General features: G+C 38.8%; 1 protein-coding gene across 1 annotated transcript; it reads right to left on the bottom strand.

The window, feature by feature from the left end:
• Positions 1-16,519: 16,519 nt before the first annotated feature.
• On the bottom strand, positions 16,520-17,961 carry LOC127526436 (gastrula zinc finger protein XlCGF7.1-like). The gene has a single exon (XM_051921939.1). The coding sequence runs from the start codon at positions 17,874-17,876 to the stop codon at positions 16,956-16,958; it is 921 nt and encodes a 306-aa protein (XP_051777899.1). The 5' UTR covers positions 17,877-17,961; the 3' UTR covers positions 16,520-16,955.
• Positions 17,962-18,985: the final 1,024 nt, after the last annotated feature.

Genomic DNA, 18,985 nt, shown 5'->3' with positions numbered 1-18,985 from the left:
TGTCATCACTGATGTATAATATAAAGCAACACCCTCCTCAATGGAGTGGAGCTCTGGAGGTCCGCACTAAGAGTCTGCTGAAAAAGTTGAATGTAAGATTAGGATAAAAAGGGCTGGCATCAAGAAAGACATTCGGTGTTTTATCGATTTGTCCTGCTTTATCAAACTGTACTACTGTAACACAAACTGACAGATCTGTGGTCTCCTACACACACACAGTGTCAGCAACTTTAACAGCTAAAAGAAATCCAAAATAAGAAAGAAACTAACTGTGTGCAATGAAGAGACTTGTATTATGATTATTATTTTATTTTTTTGTACACGCCTCATAGCTGTATTTGTAACAATTTTGAAAAACCCCTAACAAAGCACAGCTTGAAAGCATAAAGGTGTATGCATGTAGTAAATCAATTATTTGAAGGATCATATGAATAACATCAAGTAATCACAGATTTAAAAACATGTTGCGAATTGGGAAACCACTGAATATCTGGATGTCAGGTCACAAACACCATGCAAATGGTTCAAAGACTCCTTCAAGCACTTCATAAAAATGAACAAAAACTCCAGACAAATGTCGAACATCACTGTTATAAACTCAGGCAGCGTGATTCTATCGACATGTTATCAAACGTGGAGTAACTGTGTTGTGAGCATGTGCAGTAATCCTAAACAGCACGGCTCGACAGATAGCATGTTACAATAAAGTACTGGTCATAAAAAATACAGCAAAACCTCCATTGGAGAAGTCTAGTCAGAAATAGTGACCATATATAAAAATGAGAATAGCTACAGAAGAAGATCTGAAAAGGTGAATATGTGCTATGAACGTCATGAACACGTGTCTTGTTATAAACAGATTCAGTTTCCATGTCTGGCTCATGAGAACTTCATAGTAATGATGAGGCACTCATGTCGAGCACTAATGGAAAAGAAAATTAAATGAAGGAATGTGATTGTCAACAACCTGCTACTCAAACATTTATGCCACTCCATACAGTTAAAGAGTCCACACAGACAGCCTGCTGCAGCTTTGGCAGGACATCACACAGCACAGGAACATCAGAACAATCCAGACGAGAACAGGCCATTCAGCATAGCAAAGCTTGTCAGTCCTATCTGCTGAATTCTTCTAAAATAACATCAAGTCGAGTTCTGAAGGTTCCTAAAGTCCTCCTACCCACCACACTGCTTGGTCTCTTCTTCACATGAAGAGCCACAGAGACATGGAATAACAACTTCCTAATGTTGGTGTGACATTGACCCTTAACAAGTTTCCAAGTGTGTCCCCATGTTCTTGATGAACTCATTTTAAAGTCACCATCTTGATCCACTGGACTAATTCCCTTCATCATTTTAAATACTTCAGTCAGGTCTCCTCTTAATCTTCTTTTGTTTAAACTCTAAAGGCTCAGCTCTTTTGATCTTTCCTCATAACTCATCCCCTGTAGCCCTGAATCAGCCTATTTGCTCTTCTCTGGACATTTTCTAGAGCTGCTATGTCCTTTTTGTAGCCTGGAGAACAAAACTGCACTCCCTACGTATTAAAATGGCAGTCCGCTGGCCACCTGCAGTCAAGAAGCAAATTCTGATTGCCCAGCCAGTGGTCCAACCAGAAACACAGAGAAAACCTGATAAAGACACATTTTGTAAGTGTTCAGAAATTCCTCCACAAATTCCTACAATAGTACAGAACATGAATGCAACAGTCTGTGTAGCCTAGCAACATTCAACCCACAATGCAGTGCGTTTTTATGTGTAGAGGTGGGGTTAGTAGTCTGTGATACTGTGACCACCTGTCCAACTTAAGGTTGATATTCTTTGATTTTGGAAATTCTGTATTTGTAATTTTAAACTATCAAGTACAATATTATGTAGTACAGTTCACCAGTGCAAGTGGCGCAATGGTAGTTCCGCTGACGCACATTAAGGAGATCATGGGTTCTTGTCCTGGGACCTCCTTGTGTAGAGTTTGTAAAGCAGTGAGAGTTGTAAGTAAAGCACTCTGTAAATGTAAATAATTATTATTATAATTATACTTGACGATTTGTCAATTTAAAATTTTAAAACGTTATGTGTTTTCATCAAATAAACAAAAAATGTAGCGCTAGGAGTCACGGCCTCTGTGTACCTTCACAGTCCTTCAGACTTGATCCGAATGCAATGTATGCGTACTGCCACCTTTATGTTATTAAACCGGTCACCACCTCCATGACTGTCTTTGTACTGAACGCCACGGAGTGACAAAGGAGAAACAAAGACAGAAATTAAAGTGCAGTACGTGTGGAATGGCCGTCTACTCAAGTTCAGCGATTCGAGAAGGAAACGATTAAAGGAACACACAGAGAGGAATGAATAGGAGCCGACGGTGTGACTGAGTGCTACCAACTGAAATTTGGGACTCAGCCACGTGAAGTGAACCGCTGATACCAATGAACAGCAGCGGTAGGCGGGTGGGCACAGGGGGATTCCAGTCACTCAGGTGTTGATTTAAACGAACCTCCTGTGTGTCCCCTCAGAGTGCAGTAGTCGTTGTGTTCACGTGTGTTAGTCGCTGTTATCACTTGTCATGGCTTTGTGAGCTGAGAGCTTTGAGAGCAGTGATAGTGCTTGTCTAATCTGATAAATACACTTTGTGATGTGCCTGGGTCATATATGACTAAAATATTTATTTTATTTCAAAAGGGAAACAAATGTTACTGCTGATATTGTGGACTTTTTTTGATTTTATGAACTTTGAGATACGCCTGGGTCAGATGTGAGCAGATTACGAAACACAGAATGAGATGTTACTATCCTTGTGCAAGCACGTACAATAGGTTCAGTTATGCTTGTCGGTGAATGGTGAATGGTAGACTTGGAGAAGTTTGTAGAATATTGGGACACATCATCAGTAGTGTTCCTCTGGCTCATGGGGTGTTTCGGCCTTTCACACTATACACCCTCACCAGAGGAGGCCAGCTATAGGGTGATCAGCCCTAAGCTTGTGTCCCTTGCCCAATTAGTCATGAGAGTTGCTTTGGTGTCAAATGACTGACATCTCATGAACCTATGTATAGCAGCCTAAGGTTGTTACTTGGGGGGCCAGCAGAGGGCATTCCTCTTCATCCAAAGCCACTGGCTACTTCTCTCCGCTGCCTCTTATGCAGCTTTGATGGCTGCACGCTGGCTCTGGCCCCTAATTCCCAGCTCTGCTAGTAGTTTGATGGTAGATGTTGTCACAAACCCTCTGCATCCAACTTCCACTGGGCGAACTTCCATGCTCCAGCCGCAATGTTGCGCTTCAGTAGCTAACTTAGCATAGCGTAGATATTTCCGCTCGTATGCCTCATCCACGGAATCCTCCCAGGGTATGGTGAGCTTGATAATGTAACCGTTCCTTAAGGAAGGGGACCAGAGCAGCATGTCAGGTCTCAAGGTGGTAGTGGCAATCTCTGGAGGAAACACCAACTGTTGGCCAATATCTACCAGCAGTTTCCAGTCGTGTGCTAAGCACAGCTGGCCTCTCTCCAATGATGTGATGTTGCTCCTGGTAACTGTAGCACCTTCTTGGACAAAGGCAGTTGTCCATGGGTGATTAGATATTGGTGGTGATGTTTACATTTTTAAATTTCAGAAAAATCAAACAGTATTGCTACCACCTCAGATTCTATTCAGTTATCGCTTTTGTATTGTTTTTAATGCTCTTTTTGATGTGACTGTGTCAGATGTGACCAAATTTAAAAGGGTAACAATGAATAAACATGACTTGTTTGTCAGCACATTCATTTGTGTTGTTTTAAAATGTCTCTGTTGTTTACTGGCCACTGAAAATGTCTGGCCCAGTTAAATATCTTGGTTTGAAAATCTGGCACAACTGAATTTGTATTTGAATAACCGTGTTGAAGAGCACAGGACTCCAGATGAGGTCTCACCAGTGTGTTATAAAGCTGGAGCAGAACCTCCTGGGACTTGTACTCCACACATCAAGGCGCTATATAATCTGACATTCTGTTAGCCTTCTTATTGGCTTCTGAACACCGTCTGGCACTTGATAGAGTCGAGTCCACCACAACTCCTAAATCCTTCTCATAAGGTGGACTTTAAATTTTCAGACCTCCCCAGCATTGTGTACAAAGAAGAGTGAAATATCTTATAAAAGACTTACTAATAAGACTGGGCACTCTTAAAACTAATAATAATGGCACTTTAACGGGTTGTGTGGTTCCTCATAGACCACTGCTTGACCAAGAACATTTCATTCATTTACATATGAAGTGGGCTCTTTAGGCTTTAAAAAGGCCGCTGTGAGGACAAAACAGAACATCAGGCTACCTAGCAGGACACTGAGAGGTCAAGAAAACCTGAACTGAGCCTGTGGTTACTGGATGAAGGGAGAGACCTTTAAAAATCAGGAAGCCATTGGGATTCAACATATCTACTTCATCTATTTATAATTATTAATAGAGCTTGTGAGATAGATATATAGAGTGGAAAGGCACTATGTGATAGATAGATAGATAGATAGATAGATAGATAGATAGATAGATAGATAGATAGATAGATAGATAGATAGATAGATAGATAGATAGATGAGATCTTTGGCTTTTTGCAGAAGTTATTTAAATAAATAATTTATGGATCTAAGAAGCAAGTTCTTTCTTGAATCTTTGTGTGGATTTGGAAACTAAAAATGGTTTTCCTATACAGAATCACTCAGAAGAACCATTTTTACACCTTTACTTTTAAACGCATGGCTACAGTTCACATATGTGGTATGGCTGTATAATAAATACATAAATTTCAGTTCTGGAGTATGTATGGTTCTTCCTTGCATTTTGTGAGAAATTCTTCTCTGTATTATTATTATGTTTATTTTGAAGCTGGATTTACATAATATGGAAATTTAATTGTTAAAAGCTCATTATTATTATAATTATAAATATTTTTGTTGTTGAAGATTTCACATTTATATTCTTTTGAATATTGATATGATTTATTTGGGGACAACTGTAATTAAAATGCATTAAAGGTAAAAGGCTAATTTTGGAGTGGAGGAGATTAGGATTTCACAATTCCTCTTTCTCTTTTAAAATGCTGCTGCTACATTCATGATTATAAATATGTATGTATGTGTATTTTGAGTTTATCTTTTATGTAACTGTTGGTTATTCTTGCAGTTTTGTGCTGTGTACATACAGTATATGTGAACTGCTTCTTTTTCTCTTTCTTGTACAGCACTTTCGTTCAATTCTGGCTGCTGTTGAAAATGTTCTTTAAAAATAAAAATTGCCTTGCCCTGCTTTATAAAACATTATTTTAATACATAACACTAAGAAGTGCAGATCTGAGAAAATGGACTGTAAAGATGAAATTGGTTTGCAACATTTATTACAAAAAAGTTAAAGAATATATAAAATAAAGAACAAGAATTGTAGGTTGTAACTGAACAATGAGGGCCATGTATGTTTGATACGTTTTCTCACTAAACTCAGTCATTTTCCTTTTTCCTCTCACGGTATCTAAAAACAGATGCATGTCTTTCATATGTGAAAAAAGGATGATGAAGGGTCTAAAGACCTCTCGTCTTCTTCTAGATTTTCAGATAGCAAATCAGATTTCTGAAGGGCCTCCTCAGTGTCGTCTTTGTCCATTGACAGTAATGCAGGGAGTGAGATTCGCCCTCTGAACACAGAAATGTTCTCAGCACACCACTTCTCTGCCTCGGTAAGATGCTGAAGGATTCTGTGTTGCTGTAATATGTTTTATTAAAAAAAAAGAAAATTCTTTAAATGGTCATCATAAAGCTTATAGCCTTTACCTCCACATTTATAAGGAATGTAAGTAAAAAAAATAATGTACAGTATATTCTGAATTTGTTATACATTATTAACATATTAACATTACTGCTTTTCATCACAGATTCTACAAGTCTTCAATGTTTCTTACCACACACTATTATTAACACAGCACACAATGCATTTCAAATGTTTTAAGGCCTTTAAGAGTTGTACTGGTACTCCAGTTTGTCAGAAGATGTAAAACAGGCTTTTAGTCTTTTGGGCTTTGACTCCTACTGCTTAACGATTAACAGTCGGCATCTGAGACAAGCATTAAGTCTTTTTATACATTTTATTCACTATACCACAGGCATTGTAAGCCAGCATCAACAAAATGGAATTCATCTTTCTTATGGAAGTTTATAAAATGAAGTGTCTGTACCTGCTCATCAGTGCCCTGTGCTGGATGTTGAAGAAGGAAGGCTGACGTTTCTTCTAAAAGTAAAGATCTGAAATCTGCAGAACGCAGTGCTATGGAACAGAATAGTAAGACTTTTTTTTTTTCATTTCAGATGTAGTGCAAGTCTTTACTCATCTTCTGTCTTCTCATTAATGGCTCAATAAAGTCTAAACCTGGAAACAGAGAAAATAATATTTACCTAAGGAAATGTTAAAAAAGAACCAAAAGAATAAGCACAATAAATGACCCTGTCCTGGCTGTCCATTATTTCTGTACCTTCTAATTTTTTGTTTGGTTCTTGGCCTTCATTTAGAAAGGCGTTTGCTCGCTCAGTCCGATGTGAGCAGTTACTTCAGTGATTTCAAAAAGAAGCACTAAGTTTATAATGGTAAGCATTGTGACTATTTGTCTTTGATTTACAATATGGCTAAGTATATTTGCCACATTACCGCAGAACTAAATTAGAGTTATTAAAGGAAATTTAAATGTCATTTACCCCTTGTGGCTGAAGTTCTCAAGTAACATTCTACACCAGCACTTCCTCAAAGCCAGCATGTCATTCTAAAGAGGACTGAGCAGAGTCACGTTGTTAAAAGGAGTTTAATGTTACAAAAACATTTATACAAACCATTATAAACATTCATTTAAAATATCTGGATTTTGAAAGGTAGGCGTTACTGGAACATCAAAACCACTAGGGACAGTATGCTGAAATAAAAAAAATACAAATATAATAAAATAAAATAAACATAACACAAATATCCAACACAAATTGTAGAAGGTGACAAAAATGGGAACCAGTAACCAGATATAATCCTCTCTTTACAAATACTACAATGAAAGAAGAGAGGACTAAAGTTGAGACACAACTCATTAAAATTGAAGGGGCTCTCGATGATGAAATACAGAGACACCATTAAATGGTTCTTTGGAAACCTGGGCACAACATTAAATACAGACATACACAAAAGATAGTTACAATATGAAATGGTCACACCATCAACATGACAATTCCACAGTCATGGCTATTCATCTGACAAAAACAACAATGGAAATGGCCACTTGGGACACACCCTGTGTTACATCTGTAAATAGTAAAACCTGCAAACAATGGAAAATGCAGGATTAGCTCAGCTTTTTAAACTGTATTTTTTTTTTGGAAAAGTTCCAGTTCAGAAATCTAAACGTCAGTATTGTTAGACAATGTGGCCTTCATGACTCAGGATGCTGAGGTCTTTTTGCTTTTTACAATAAGGGCACTTGGACTCGTTTTGATATTTAATAAATGTAATCAAAGCCGGATTTATATTCTCTGCCTTTATGGAGGAATGTGACTGTGGAAATGAAGACAAAAATAATCTGTAATACTAATTTGGCCCAAAGCGCTATCGTGCTTTCATAAACAGCTAACTTAACTACAACAACAATCAAGTTAAATAAGATATTTAACACATTTTAATGATGACGATAAACATAAATATCTTTCATATTATACACTAACATTGCAGATTATCCACCTAACATCTCATAAATAAGTGAAAAATTTAATATAGGTGAAATAATATGGCAAATATTAAAAAGAAATAATACAAGGGGTCAAAAATAATTAAAACGATATGCTGAAAAATAGGATATGTCAGTAATGACGATATTTCAAAGCGCTATCCACACAGGGAGAAACTGGGAAGCGAACCCACAATCTTCCACAGTCTCCTTACTGCAAAGCAGCAGCACTACTACAGCGCCACGTTACTTTTCTTGGTGGCTTATTACATTACGGTTGTTTCACGTTCATTTTTCCTGTGCTTAAAATACATTAAAAAAGTGTTTCTCAACTGTGACTCCGGAACATCTCAGTATGCAAGCTAAATTAAGCGTCAATAACGAAGACTCGCTACACCTTAATCTACAAGTACTGACACTTATCCCTACCGACGAAGTAACTTTCACCAGCGTGGCCTTCATCGTCACAGACGATCCCGCTGTCAGTCACGGGCAATTATATGTTGCTCTCTCCAGAGGTCCATCTTTTCATTCACTCACAGTGGTATCCTCAAACCCACGGCATTTGGACAACTGTGTCGTTCAGCAAGTGTTCACCCATCAATACATAATTATGCGGTGTATGCTACGCCGCGGGTTGGCTAGTAATTGATATCTCTGTAACAAGCATATCTCCACCTCTCCAGGGTCTCCTCAACCTGCTCGCTACAGACCACAATGTCATCAGCAAACATCACAGTCCACGGGGACTCCTGTCTAATGTCGTCTGTCTGTCAGCCTGTCCATCACCACTGCAAATAAGATTGGAATAAGAATTGCAAAATAAGAATTGTGTTCATATTAAATTGTTTGCGCATATATGGTTTATTTTAGAACCAATAAGCTATTATTATATTATAGTATATTTTTGAGAACTTTGTTTCTGTAGTTCTTATAAGGCACTGTTAACTCAGAATATGTAATTTATTAATAACGTTATTTTTGTTACTATTTGTAATTCATTAACTCTGTGAAACGCTTCTCAATAGTGTCTGTAGTAACAATGGTGCCATCTAGTGACCAACTTTAGTATTGTCATTTTCTGATTCATATTTTTGCAAGATTTTGCAATGTAATCTATTTTCCTTTATGTGTAATTTGGGATCTGAGACTCGTTCTACTTTAACATTTAATTGTATAACCACACACACACACACGTATATGTACGTCTATATCTGCATATTAGTTTGGATCTAAAATCTACTTTCCAAGTGTTTGAATCGACACCCTGCTGCGAATGCCAACTATTCCTGCACAACCAGAAGTTCTTCAGATGTTTCTCTCCAATGTGTTTCTTTAATATCGGAAGGTGAATTTTGAACGCCATCACCTCTTGTTTTTATGGCTGGGACAAAAGGCGACGCATTCACCACCAAGGCTCGTTTTTGTGCCAACCACTTGTTAAGGGGCGTATTTTGTGACCTCCTTGTATCTTCGATATCATTAATAAGCCCAGCGTTGCTTCACTTTGGTTTGACGATATCTTCGCCCTTTAAATCATCACAGTTACTGCCTATGCTGTTCCTTTCGCTTCTCTCCCGTGCGCTTAATGTTTTGTATTCACAGAAATGAAAGACATACATTGTGCAAATAAATATAATGGAATAGTCCTTCAATTTCGCACATACATGCAAATAATTTAATAAAATTATCTGATCTAGATCACCCTATTTGTTCTGACACAGACACTTGTTGGCTACATAGTAAGTTGCGGATGTTTTATTGATTTATTTATGATGTAGGGAGCAGAATTTTTTCAATTTAATTGCAATGAGTTCAAGTAAAAAGTCTCAAATAAATAAAATACCCAAGTAAAGATACAGATAACCTACCTGAAAATTCTACTCAAGCACAGTAACGAAGTTGTTTTATTTCTATTCTTCCCACCTCTGATCCATCGCATCATCGTTAACAAATGCTTTACCTTCATTCTGTGCACATTCTCTCTTCAAGTTTCTTCTTTTTACGTTTTTCATGCCATCTTAGATATCAATGTGACTTTCGCTCCTGTTATTTTCCTCCTGACTCTCAGTCAGCCTTCCCATCATTCCTGGCGGTAGACGTCACTCATTGTGCGACACGACTGTCTGGTGATAATCACTGATTTTGAATTAATTACCCCACAAACACAAGCCAAAGCTTTCCTGCCACTGCAGCTGAGTTTTGTTTAAATCAAATGTTTAATTTGTAATCAGATACTGTAAGTGCTTCATGAAACACATGACGGGGCTTAGCTGGCTACACACAGACAGGTGATGTTCACACTCCACAAATATACTGAGGCTGAACTTGCAGCTTGGGGGCCCTTAGTGGCTTCGATGGCCCTCTGCTTCTGTGGAGACTTCATAGAGCAAGAAATGGCGCTGTATATTGTACACAATTATTATGATTTTCATCATTTGTAATGGCTCTAAATTATGTGTTTGCATGAGGACAACTGATTAAAAATTCAATTGCAATTAATCTCTCAGTTCAAATTTGTAATTGAAAGTCACTTTGTATTAATTACAATTTATCATATTTCCTTCAAGCAAATTAATATTTTTCTTTAAAGCAGAAATAACTCCGGGATTACTTTCTAATACAAAAAACAGTTTTAATAATCAGTTGCCTCTGTATATTAAATTATTTTGTTTTCTTTATTGAATAGTTTTGTGTAACAGAAACAAATGAACAAACAGTACAACACTAATTAGTGAATGGCTCAAAGTAGGATTAATTAATTAATACTTCAGAGCCACACAACAATGCAAATTAGTTGGAACTTTGATTGGTTATGTCAATAATTCTGTCTTTAAAATGATATGATGATGAAAAATAAAACATTATTGCATTTCTGCCTATTTATTTAGCCAGTTGCTTAAGCAGACTTCAGTTTATTTCCACCAGTTGTTTAAGTGATGATATCTCAGATACAAAAACAAAAGTTCACAAGCGACCAGTGCTGGGAAACGTCACTTAAATTAAATTCATTACATTGCTCATTACTTACAAAATCCTAATCTCCTCCAGTTCAGCGCGTTTCTCTTCTTCACTTGTCTCGATGGGGGAAAAAACAAAGAGTCGTAGTAAAGCTGAACGCACACTGCATGTGTTACTGCCATGATGTGATTTAACTGATCGGTTACTTCACTGCATTTCTCAGTTTGCTATCTGCGCTTTGCTTGGAGCTCGTGATGGACAACACGTTACCTCTGGAAGGACAGGATCTCACATCCCAGTCCAAACGGTGAGATGGAATCCTCGTCTGTCAGCAGCCTCGGCCGAGCACTTCAAGCTTAGTGCACTGAGCCCGTTGTCTGAAAGGCCGTAGCGGCGCCCACAGATGGGTGGTCTGCAGTGTGTGAGTTGGGGTTTGGCTGAATGTGGAGATGACAGCTCAGATGTTCTCTTCTACATCGATGTCCAGTGCACTAGAGATGAGGTTAGGCTCCTCCGCACACACTGCCTTGGCCATTTTGCTCTCGGGTTGGTCAGTTTAGCTTTCGACTCAAAGGACCATGTAAAAGAGGGGTTTCATGGACCTCTGGAAAATGTGCTAATTCACAGGGTTTGGCCAACAGAAAGCCGAGTGCAGGAGTCACCGTCAGATGACTGGAGATGACAGACAGGTGATTGTAATTTATTCAAAGCAACAAATAATATACAACAATAAAGTAAGCACACTGTAGGTAAACCAAGATAGTGGAATGCAAAGTCTCTCAGGAACAGGAAACCCCTTCTGGTCAAAAGGCGTGACTTTACTAAACTTTTTGACAATAATAATAATAATAATAATATTTACTGACGCTGAGGAGACTTACAACATTTGAGACACAATTGCTGGCATTTCTTTTGCTTTTCCAGTATTAGCACAGACAGCTGAAGTGACCTCCTCATGGTGACACACTGCCAGTGCCTATCAGTCCTAACATATCAAATCCTTTTGAAATTCATTCTAAAACATGTCTTTGACAGGTGAACATTGCTAGTCTAATATATAAAGCAGAGTCCATGTATGTGTGTATGTTTGTTTGTTTGTTTGTCCCTCATACAAATCTGCACCAGGCGTCCGATCACCAGTAAACTGGGCAGGGGGCTCCTTTGTGACCAGGAGAAGGTCATGGGGTATGTTTGGTTCGGAAAAATATTCGTGGTGAACCGCAGGGCACCTTTTCACCGACAACGTTCGGCACACGCCTCCAAACTTAAGATGGCCGCACATTGCAACTGAAGTTCACTGCAGCGCCATCTAGCGGCAGCTTTGGTCTCTGTGCGTCGCCCTTTACCTGTGTTTCTTTAATTTGCCAAGAGATGGCGGAAGTGTCCAAGTATGAGAAGGCCGACCATAGACATAGAATTACTAAACGCTGCATGACCAGCACCCATCATACGTCAACGTCGCCGCCATATTGCGAGTGGCACAGTGAAGTAATAGATAAAGATGCCTCACGCATGTGCTGCTTGGGATTGTACAAACCACTGTACGCTTCAAACCAAATCACAGGGGGATTACATTTCATAGGTGAGGCTGAACAATTGTTTTGGTTATACTTCGCCATTAGAAAATCCCATTTTATAATCTTAGCACTCAAGGTCACCTTACAATAAAATTAAACAACATTAGTAAAATTAAAACAACAGAATGATAAATCAAATATCAATAATTAGCAAACAAACAAAGATAACTGGCAGTAACAGTGCAAAATTCACAATTGGTATGTCAGTTTGAAAAGAGAAGTTTTGAGGGCAGTTTTAAAATGTGTTCTTGAATCGAGATGATGGATATGAGAGGGAAGAGAATTCCTGAGTTGAGGAGCACAATGAGAGACGCTCGAGCTCCCATAGCACTGAGTCTGATGTGTGGTACAGAAAGTCGAGCTGCAGATGAGGATCTCAGTGAGCGAGAGGAGTGTCAGTCTGTAGGAGATCAGTGAGGTTGTGGAGAGCTTTAAACGTTAAGAGCAGTATTTAGTACTAGCCAACCCGCGGCGTACCATACGCCGCATAATCAGGCCGCTTTTTTAATGATTTTTAAGCACAGGGAAAAAATTAACATTTGAAAAATCCGTAATTTAATAAACCACCAAGAAAACGGGAGGAGAGGGGAAGGACGCCAACTACGCCCCGTCCGTCATGCTAGTCTGCCGATTTCTTGTTCAGTATGCACTGCCTGCTCATGTGCCCACCCCCAACTCGTCACCTGAGTCGTTTTCGTCTTTGCACCTGTGAGTCATGTAGACTTTTCATTGTTGTTTGCGGTTCTGGCCGCTTTTCGCGTACTGAGTTGTTCCACAGTTGAGAAACACTTTAATGACTTTTAAGCACAGGGGAAAAAATGAACATGTGGCCTGGAGCATTCTTTAACTGCCTTGTGGCGATGTAGTAGTGCTGCTGCTTTGCAGTAAGGAGACAGTGGAAGATTGTGGTTTCGCTTCCTCCCTGTGTGGATAGCAAATTATCCGTGACAAACAAACTGTTTTACACACTGCATACCAACCAGCGGCGTAGTATACGCCGCATAATCACGCTGCTTTTCAAATGTTTTTTAAGCAGAGGGAAAAAAATGAACATTTGCAAAATCCGTAACGCTGCTTTCAGTAAGTACAATGCATACGCATTTAATTTGTCGGCCACTTTTTGCCAGCCGCCTTTTCTGGTTTGGGCTGTTTTTGCAGTGTTACCGCTTGTGCATATTAAATCTTGAAATCCTTCGAGTAACTAATTAACTAAATAACACCCACCCACTCAGCTTGTGTGAAAAAAAATTCACCCATTCTTTCATCATTTTGTTGCAGCCTATCAAAGACTTGCTGATCATGTTTTCTAGACTTAATATACATTGTCTTTTCACCCAGCGCGGAGGCGCGCATTCATCTCGGATTTTTACATCCTGACTAATCTGCTACATGGCTGCATTTGAAAAACTGACTTATCCCTGATGAGTTTCACCGGCATTAATGATTAGGAATCTGGTTGGAACAAAACCCTGCATCCACAGGGGTTCACCAGGACCAAGTTTGGGAAACACTGCTGAACACAGACGAAACCGACTCAGGTGAGGAGTGGGGGCAGGCAAAGTAGTTGCAGCTATTGATTATTCAGTGTTGTTTGCCTGGGTGTCTGATCTGCGTTGACTGACATGGCTATTTTCTGCATATCCCATGGTTGTCTTCTGGCCGGGTGAATGCCTTGAGAGACAGGGCGTCCTTGTGTGGTGAGTTGTTGCAGTTTGTGACCACGTCGCCAAAGTTATCCCAATGCTGGCAAACAAAGCTAACAGCCATGTTGCGAAGTTTGAGAGCAACAGTTTCGTCAGGCAGGGCTTCGTCGTTCCTTTCCCATGGTTTTCGATGGTGGACGCGGTCGGGTGTTGAAACCGAAAAGAATAATGAAAAGTCAACATGGCTCAGAGGTGCATGTGGACTCCTAGCACAGACAAAAGGGACTAACTGGGTGGTCGGTGAGTTTTCGCATCCGGGCACATGAGCAGGCAGTGTGAATGCCTAGACAGCGAGGGTAGACGCGTGCCAGGGAAAAAGCAGTGTTGGTGGGTGAGGAAACGTCTTCTGTGTGGGTGAGGAAACGTCTTCTGTGTTCCTGCAGGACCATCTAAGAAGACGCATGTTTGTCACGGATGCAAATTGCTGTATATAGCATGTAAAACAGTTTGCTATGGTGCACGCGGTCGTGCGTCGTAACCGAAAACTCAACGTGGCTCAGAGGTGCATGTGTACTGTAGCCCAGACGAAGATAAATGATGGCGTTTTTTCAGAGTCGTCGCGTCCGAGTTGGGGGGCGTTGCTCTGCAAGTTGTCGTCGTATCCGATGGTCTTAGAGTTGGTGGGCGTGGCTCCTTCCTGCGTGCGCCATGGGTGGCTACTTGTTGGCGGCTTAGTGAATTATATTATATTATATTATATTATATATATATATATATATATATATAGATTGTATTCTGTAGTTAACAGGGAGCCAATGAAGTTGAGAGAGAATAGGTGTAATATGTTCAGTGGATTTAGAACAGCAGGTTACTATCCTGGCAGCAGAATTTTGAAGAAGTTGTAAGTGATGGATACGTTTTTGTGGGATGCCAGATAGAATAGCATTACAGTAATCTATATGTCAGGTGACTCAGCATTAACCAATAGTTCTGTACTGTGTTGTGTAAGAACAGGACGAAGTCTAGAAATGTTTCGGAGGTAGAAAAAGGCAGTCCGAGAAATGTTACTTATATGGGAGGAATTATTTAATAATAATAATTAATTATTTAATAATTGCCATTAGTGTTTAAATGGATATAAATAATTACATTTAAACGATTCGCTAAAATCTGTTGTATGTAAACGATACTGCTTTAAACGTTGTTTTTTCATCAGAAAACCCTGTTTCCACGTCTACCTGTATTAAGTTTAAATGGCACTTTTGCCACTCACAATAGGGAGGACGCGCTGACGTATTGTGTCGAGTGGGCAACACAGTGAATGCGCCTTCTATCTATATAGGTCTATGATTTGTTACTTTGATTTGTAACTAATAAGGCAAGATGGCGCCAGTGTGTGTGTGGCATGTCGTGTACCGCTCTCTATGTTTTTGCTTTCCGACGTAGTGTAAATAAGGTAAATTCTTCTCACTGTGGTGCATATTCCATACGTAATACCATGTAACACATTATAATTCTCCTGCTTTATGCAAATATACCCATGTCACCGAAAAAAAAAGACGTACAATTTCACGGTCCAGTTCAGATGCCAGAGAAAAGTCTATTTCAAAGGCATCTCAAACGCCACAGCAGACACAATCCAAAGTGGAGGAACTTTGGAATAAAATGTGAATCAGAAAACTTTGTTTTATTTCTATGTTCTGTTTCTTTAGTTTGGGAAATTCACCGGTTATAGATTCCTGGGCAACGGCGGGTACTCCTGCTAGTACCTTATAAAAGAACATTTGAAAGAACATTTTCTGGGTGAAAAAAGAAATCCCACCTTTAGTTTAACATAACAGTTCAGTAATTAACAATTTAATACCAAAATAAAACGCAGGTATTTCAGAGAGAATTTGTGAGAATTGTTTGCCACATCCATTACTGCAATATGTGTAGCAAAGTGTATTCTTTCTTTTTAATTTTTTTTGTAACTTTTAGTTATGAATTTTCCCAAAAGCAATTGTTTGTGTAAACTTAGTGTCATATTTTGGAGTACGGATGCTAATTAATGCGACTCCCCACAAACGGCAGGCACCCTCAGGCGATAGTGGATGCTGTACAGGTAAGTCAGCTCTCTCTAAGCTTTTTCTAATTTTATTCTATTTATTTGAAACATATTATTTGGTAATTACCAAATTATACATAAGTTATGTGCCCCCCCCCCCCACACCACTGAGCCCTTGTATACAGTTCTGTATGATTTATTACCAAAAGCAAACAAACAAAAGCAAAATAAAATTTAGAAAAGCATTTCTTCTTTTAGTGCGCTGCCACAGTGTTGAAACATAATTCGGCGTGGTGTACAGCATGATCATGTGTATATTTTGGATTTTAATTTTTATTTTACATTTTATTTTGTTGATTTTGTATTAATAGTTTGTGTTTATAATTATTAGTAATTGATTTGATTTATTATTTAATAAGCATTGATGAGAAGTTTTTTGTATGAAACCCTGTTCTTTTTTTTGTTTCGTTTTTGTAAAGGTTTTTTTTTTTAATTTTTAATTATATTAAAATAGCAAAATGCATAATATTATAAAGCTGAACTATTATTTATTGTGTAAGGCTAAGTGTTTTTTTTTTTTCCTTTTTTCTGATGAAATGTGTATAATATATTGTAAATAGTTCTATATGTAATACGTATGTTATGAAAACAGAGCTAGGCACATGATGGAGGCTGTAAGGGCTTTAGTGAGAAGCCGTTTGTAGGACGCCCTGTTCTTTATTTTGTTTCTGGAAAAGGAAAAAGAATATAAACTTCTATGTCTCCTCCATGTTGATTTGTTTTTGACACAACACTAAGTAGGATGGATTTGAGTCGTTACATGTGCTTACTGTCCAGACAGGAGTGAACCTCAGTCTTTAGTCAGGACAGTTCAGTTGTACTTCTCTCCAGTGTGAATTCTGGTGCGTCTCTGAAGTGTACTGCTCTGACAGATTTGTTTGCCACATTCCAAACAGCAATATGGCTTCTCTTTGAGATTCATTTCTCAACAATAGTTTAGTTTGCTTACTTTTCAGGACACAACTGAACCTCACTCTTGAGTCCTGAAGGGTTCTTGTTTTTCTGGACTGATTTTTGAACTGCTACTGTTTTTATTCTGTTGTGAACTCTCGTGTGTATCTGAAGACTGCCTATCTGTGAAAACTGTTTGCCACATTCATTACAACAATATGGCTTCTCTCCATTGTGAACTCTCGTGTGTATCTGAAGATGGGCTTTATGTAAAAACTGTTTACCACATTCATTACAGCAATATGGCTTCTCTCCAGTGTGAACTTTAGTGTGCCTCTGAAGATTGCCCATCACTGAAAACTGTTTACCACATTCATTACAGCAATACGGCTTCTCTCCAGTGTGAACTCTCGTGTGTTTCTGTAGACTACTAGTATCTGAAAACTGTTTGCCACATTGATTACAGCAATATGGCTTCTCTCCAGTGTGAACTCTTGTGTGTCTCTGAAGACTGCCCGTCCCTGAAAACTGTTTACCACATTCATTACAGCAAAATGGCTTCTCTCCAGTGTGAACTCTCGTGTGTTTCTGTAGACTACTAGTATCTGAAAACTGTTTGCCACATTCATTACAGCAATATGGCTTCTCTCCAGTGTGAACTCTTGTGTGTCTCTGAAGACTGCACATATGTGAAAACTGTTTACCACATTCATTACAGCAATATGGCTTCTCTCCAGTGTGTACTCTCGTGTGTCCCTGAAGATGGCCTTTATTTGAAAACTGTTTACCACATTCATTACAGCAATATGTCTTCTCTCCAGTGTGAACTCTCGTGTGTTTCTGAACAGCACTCCTGTTAGAGAATTCTCTGCCACATTCCACAATGTAGTGATCTTTCTTTCCTGTGTAAAATTTAAAACAAAAAGGAAAAAAAAAAAAAAGCTTATTTTCAATTCGCTGCCTTATTATCAACATTAACTCACATTAAATACATGATTGCTGAAATTAGGAACAACCTTTGATCAGCATAAGCAATTATAAAACTTTTGTTGTACTTGGAAAACACACTTAATTTGTAAATGTTATGTCCTTTATTACAACTGCTCAGTACAGCCACATGTATAAAACTTCCTTATGCTCGGCCACATATATGAAAACTGTTTCTTATGCAAAAGTTAAGAGTTATAAAACTAGAACTTGCCATTTAAACTGGCTCAACATTACAAATGCTCAAAACTTGAGGTAAGTCCCATGCAGACTTTATTTGTGTTGGCATTTTAGCAACTCCAGGTGGAAAAATGAAGAACTGAATAGAAAATCTCATTTCATTACACATTTCACATTCTGATGTTTGACAGGCTACACAAGAAGTGAGTTTTGATGTATCACAATGACATTTTGACTCATGATGATGACTTAGCGGATTTAGACTCCCTACTGTAATCTTCTTTGAAGTGTGTGCTGAACTGCAACCCTCATTACAGAGACCACCATGCAGAAATCACACAATCCCAGTTCTCTTACAGGTCTTAACAGCTGTGGGTTATTTGACGATGGCGGCTTTTCAGTGTGAACTGCCTGACTGGTGAGGTATCTCTCAGTCACCCTGAGCCACGTAATGCCATCTGTATGGGATGGTATACTTAAGACGGTAGAGAGATACATGCAATATTGTTACCATCAGGGTATGCAAGTCCTGATCAAAATGAAATCCGCAGCAACGTCTTCTGTCTTTAGCAGTGGTGGTCTTACTTGGCCTACAAGTCCCTTTGTAATTAATGAGCTCACCAGTGTGTTCTTTCTTGTTATTGATATCCCAGACAGTTGAATTGGGTAATCTTAAGGTTTTCCGATGTCTCTAATGATTTCATTATTATTTTCCAGCTTCTTTGACTTTCATTGGCAGAGCTCTTGCCCTCATGTTGAACAATGGCAACTACAGAGACCAAAGGCAGTCTGTAGGTAGGAGTAAGCTGAGGTGTCTTAGGCCTGCAAGCCTAAAGCAATGAAACACACCCGAGGAATCAAAAAAACACTTATGGCACCAATTGTCCCAAACATTACGGTGCCCTGAAATAGGAGGA

The sequence above is a fragment of the Erpetoichthys calabaricus genome, assembly GCF_900747795.2.
Source record: "Erpetoichthys calabaricus chromosome 1 unlocalized genomic scaffold, fErpCal1.3 SUPER_1_unloc_6, whole genome shotgun sequence".
Taxonomy (NCBI): Eukaryota; Metazoa; Chordata; class Cladistia; order Polypteriformes; family Polypteridae; genus Erpetoichthys; species Erpetoichthys calabaricus.
This window is presented reverse-complemented; position numbering and strand designations above follow the sequence as displayed.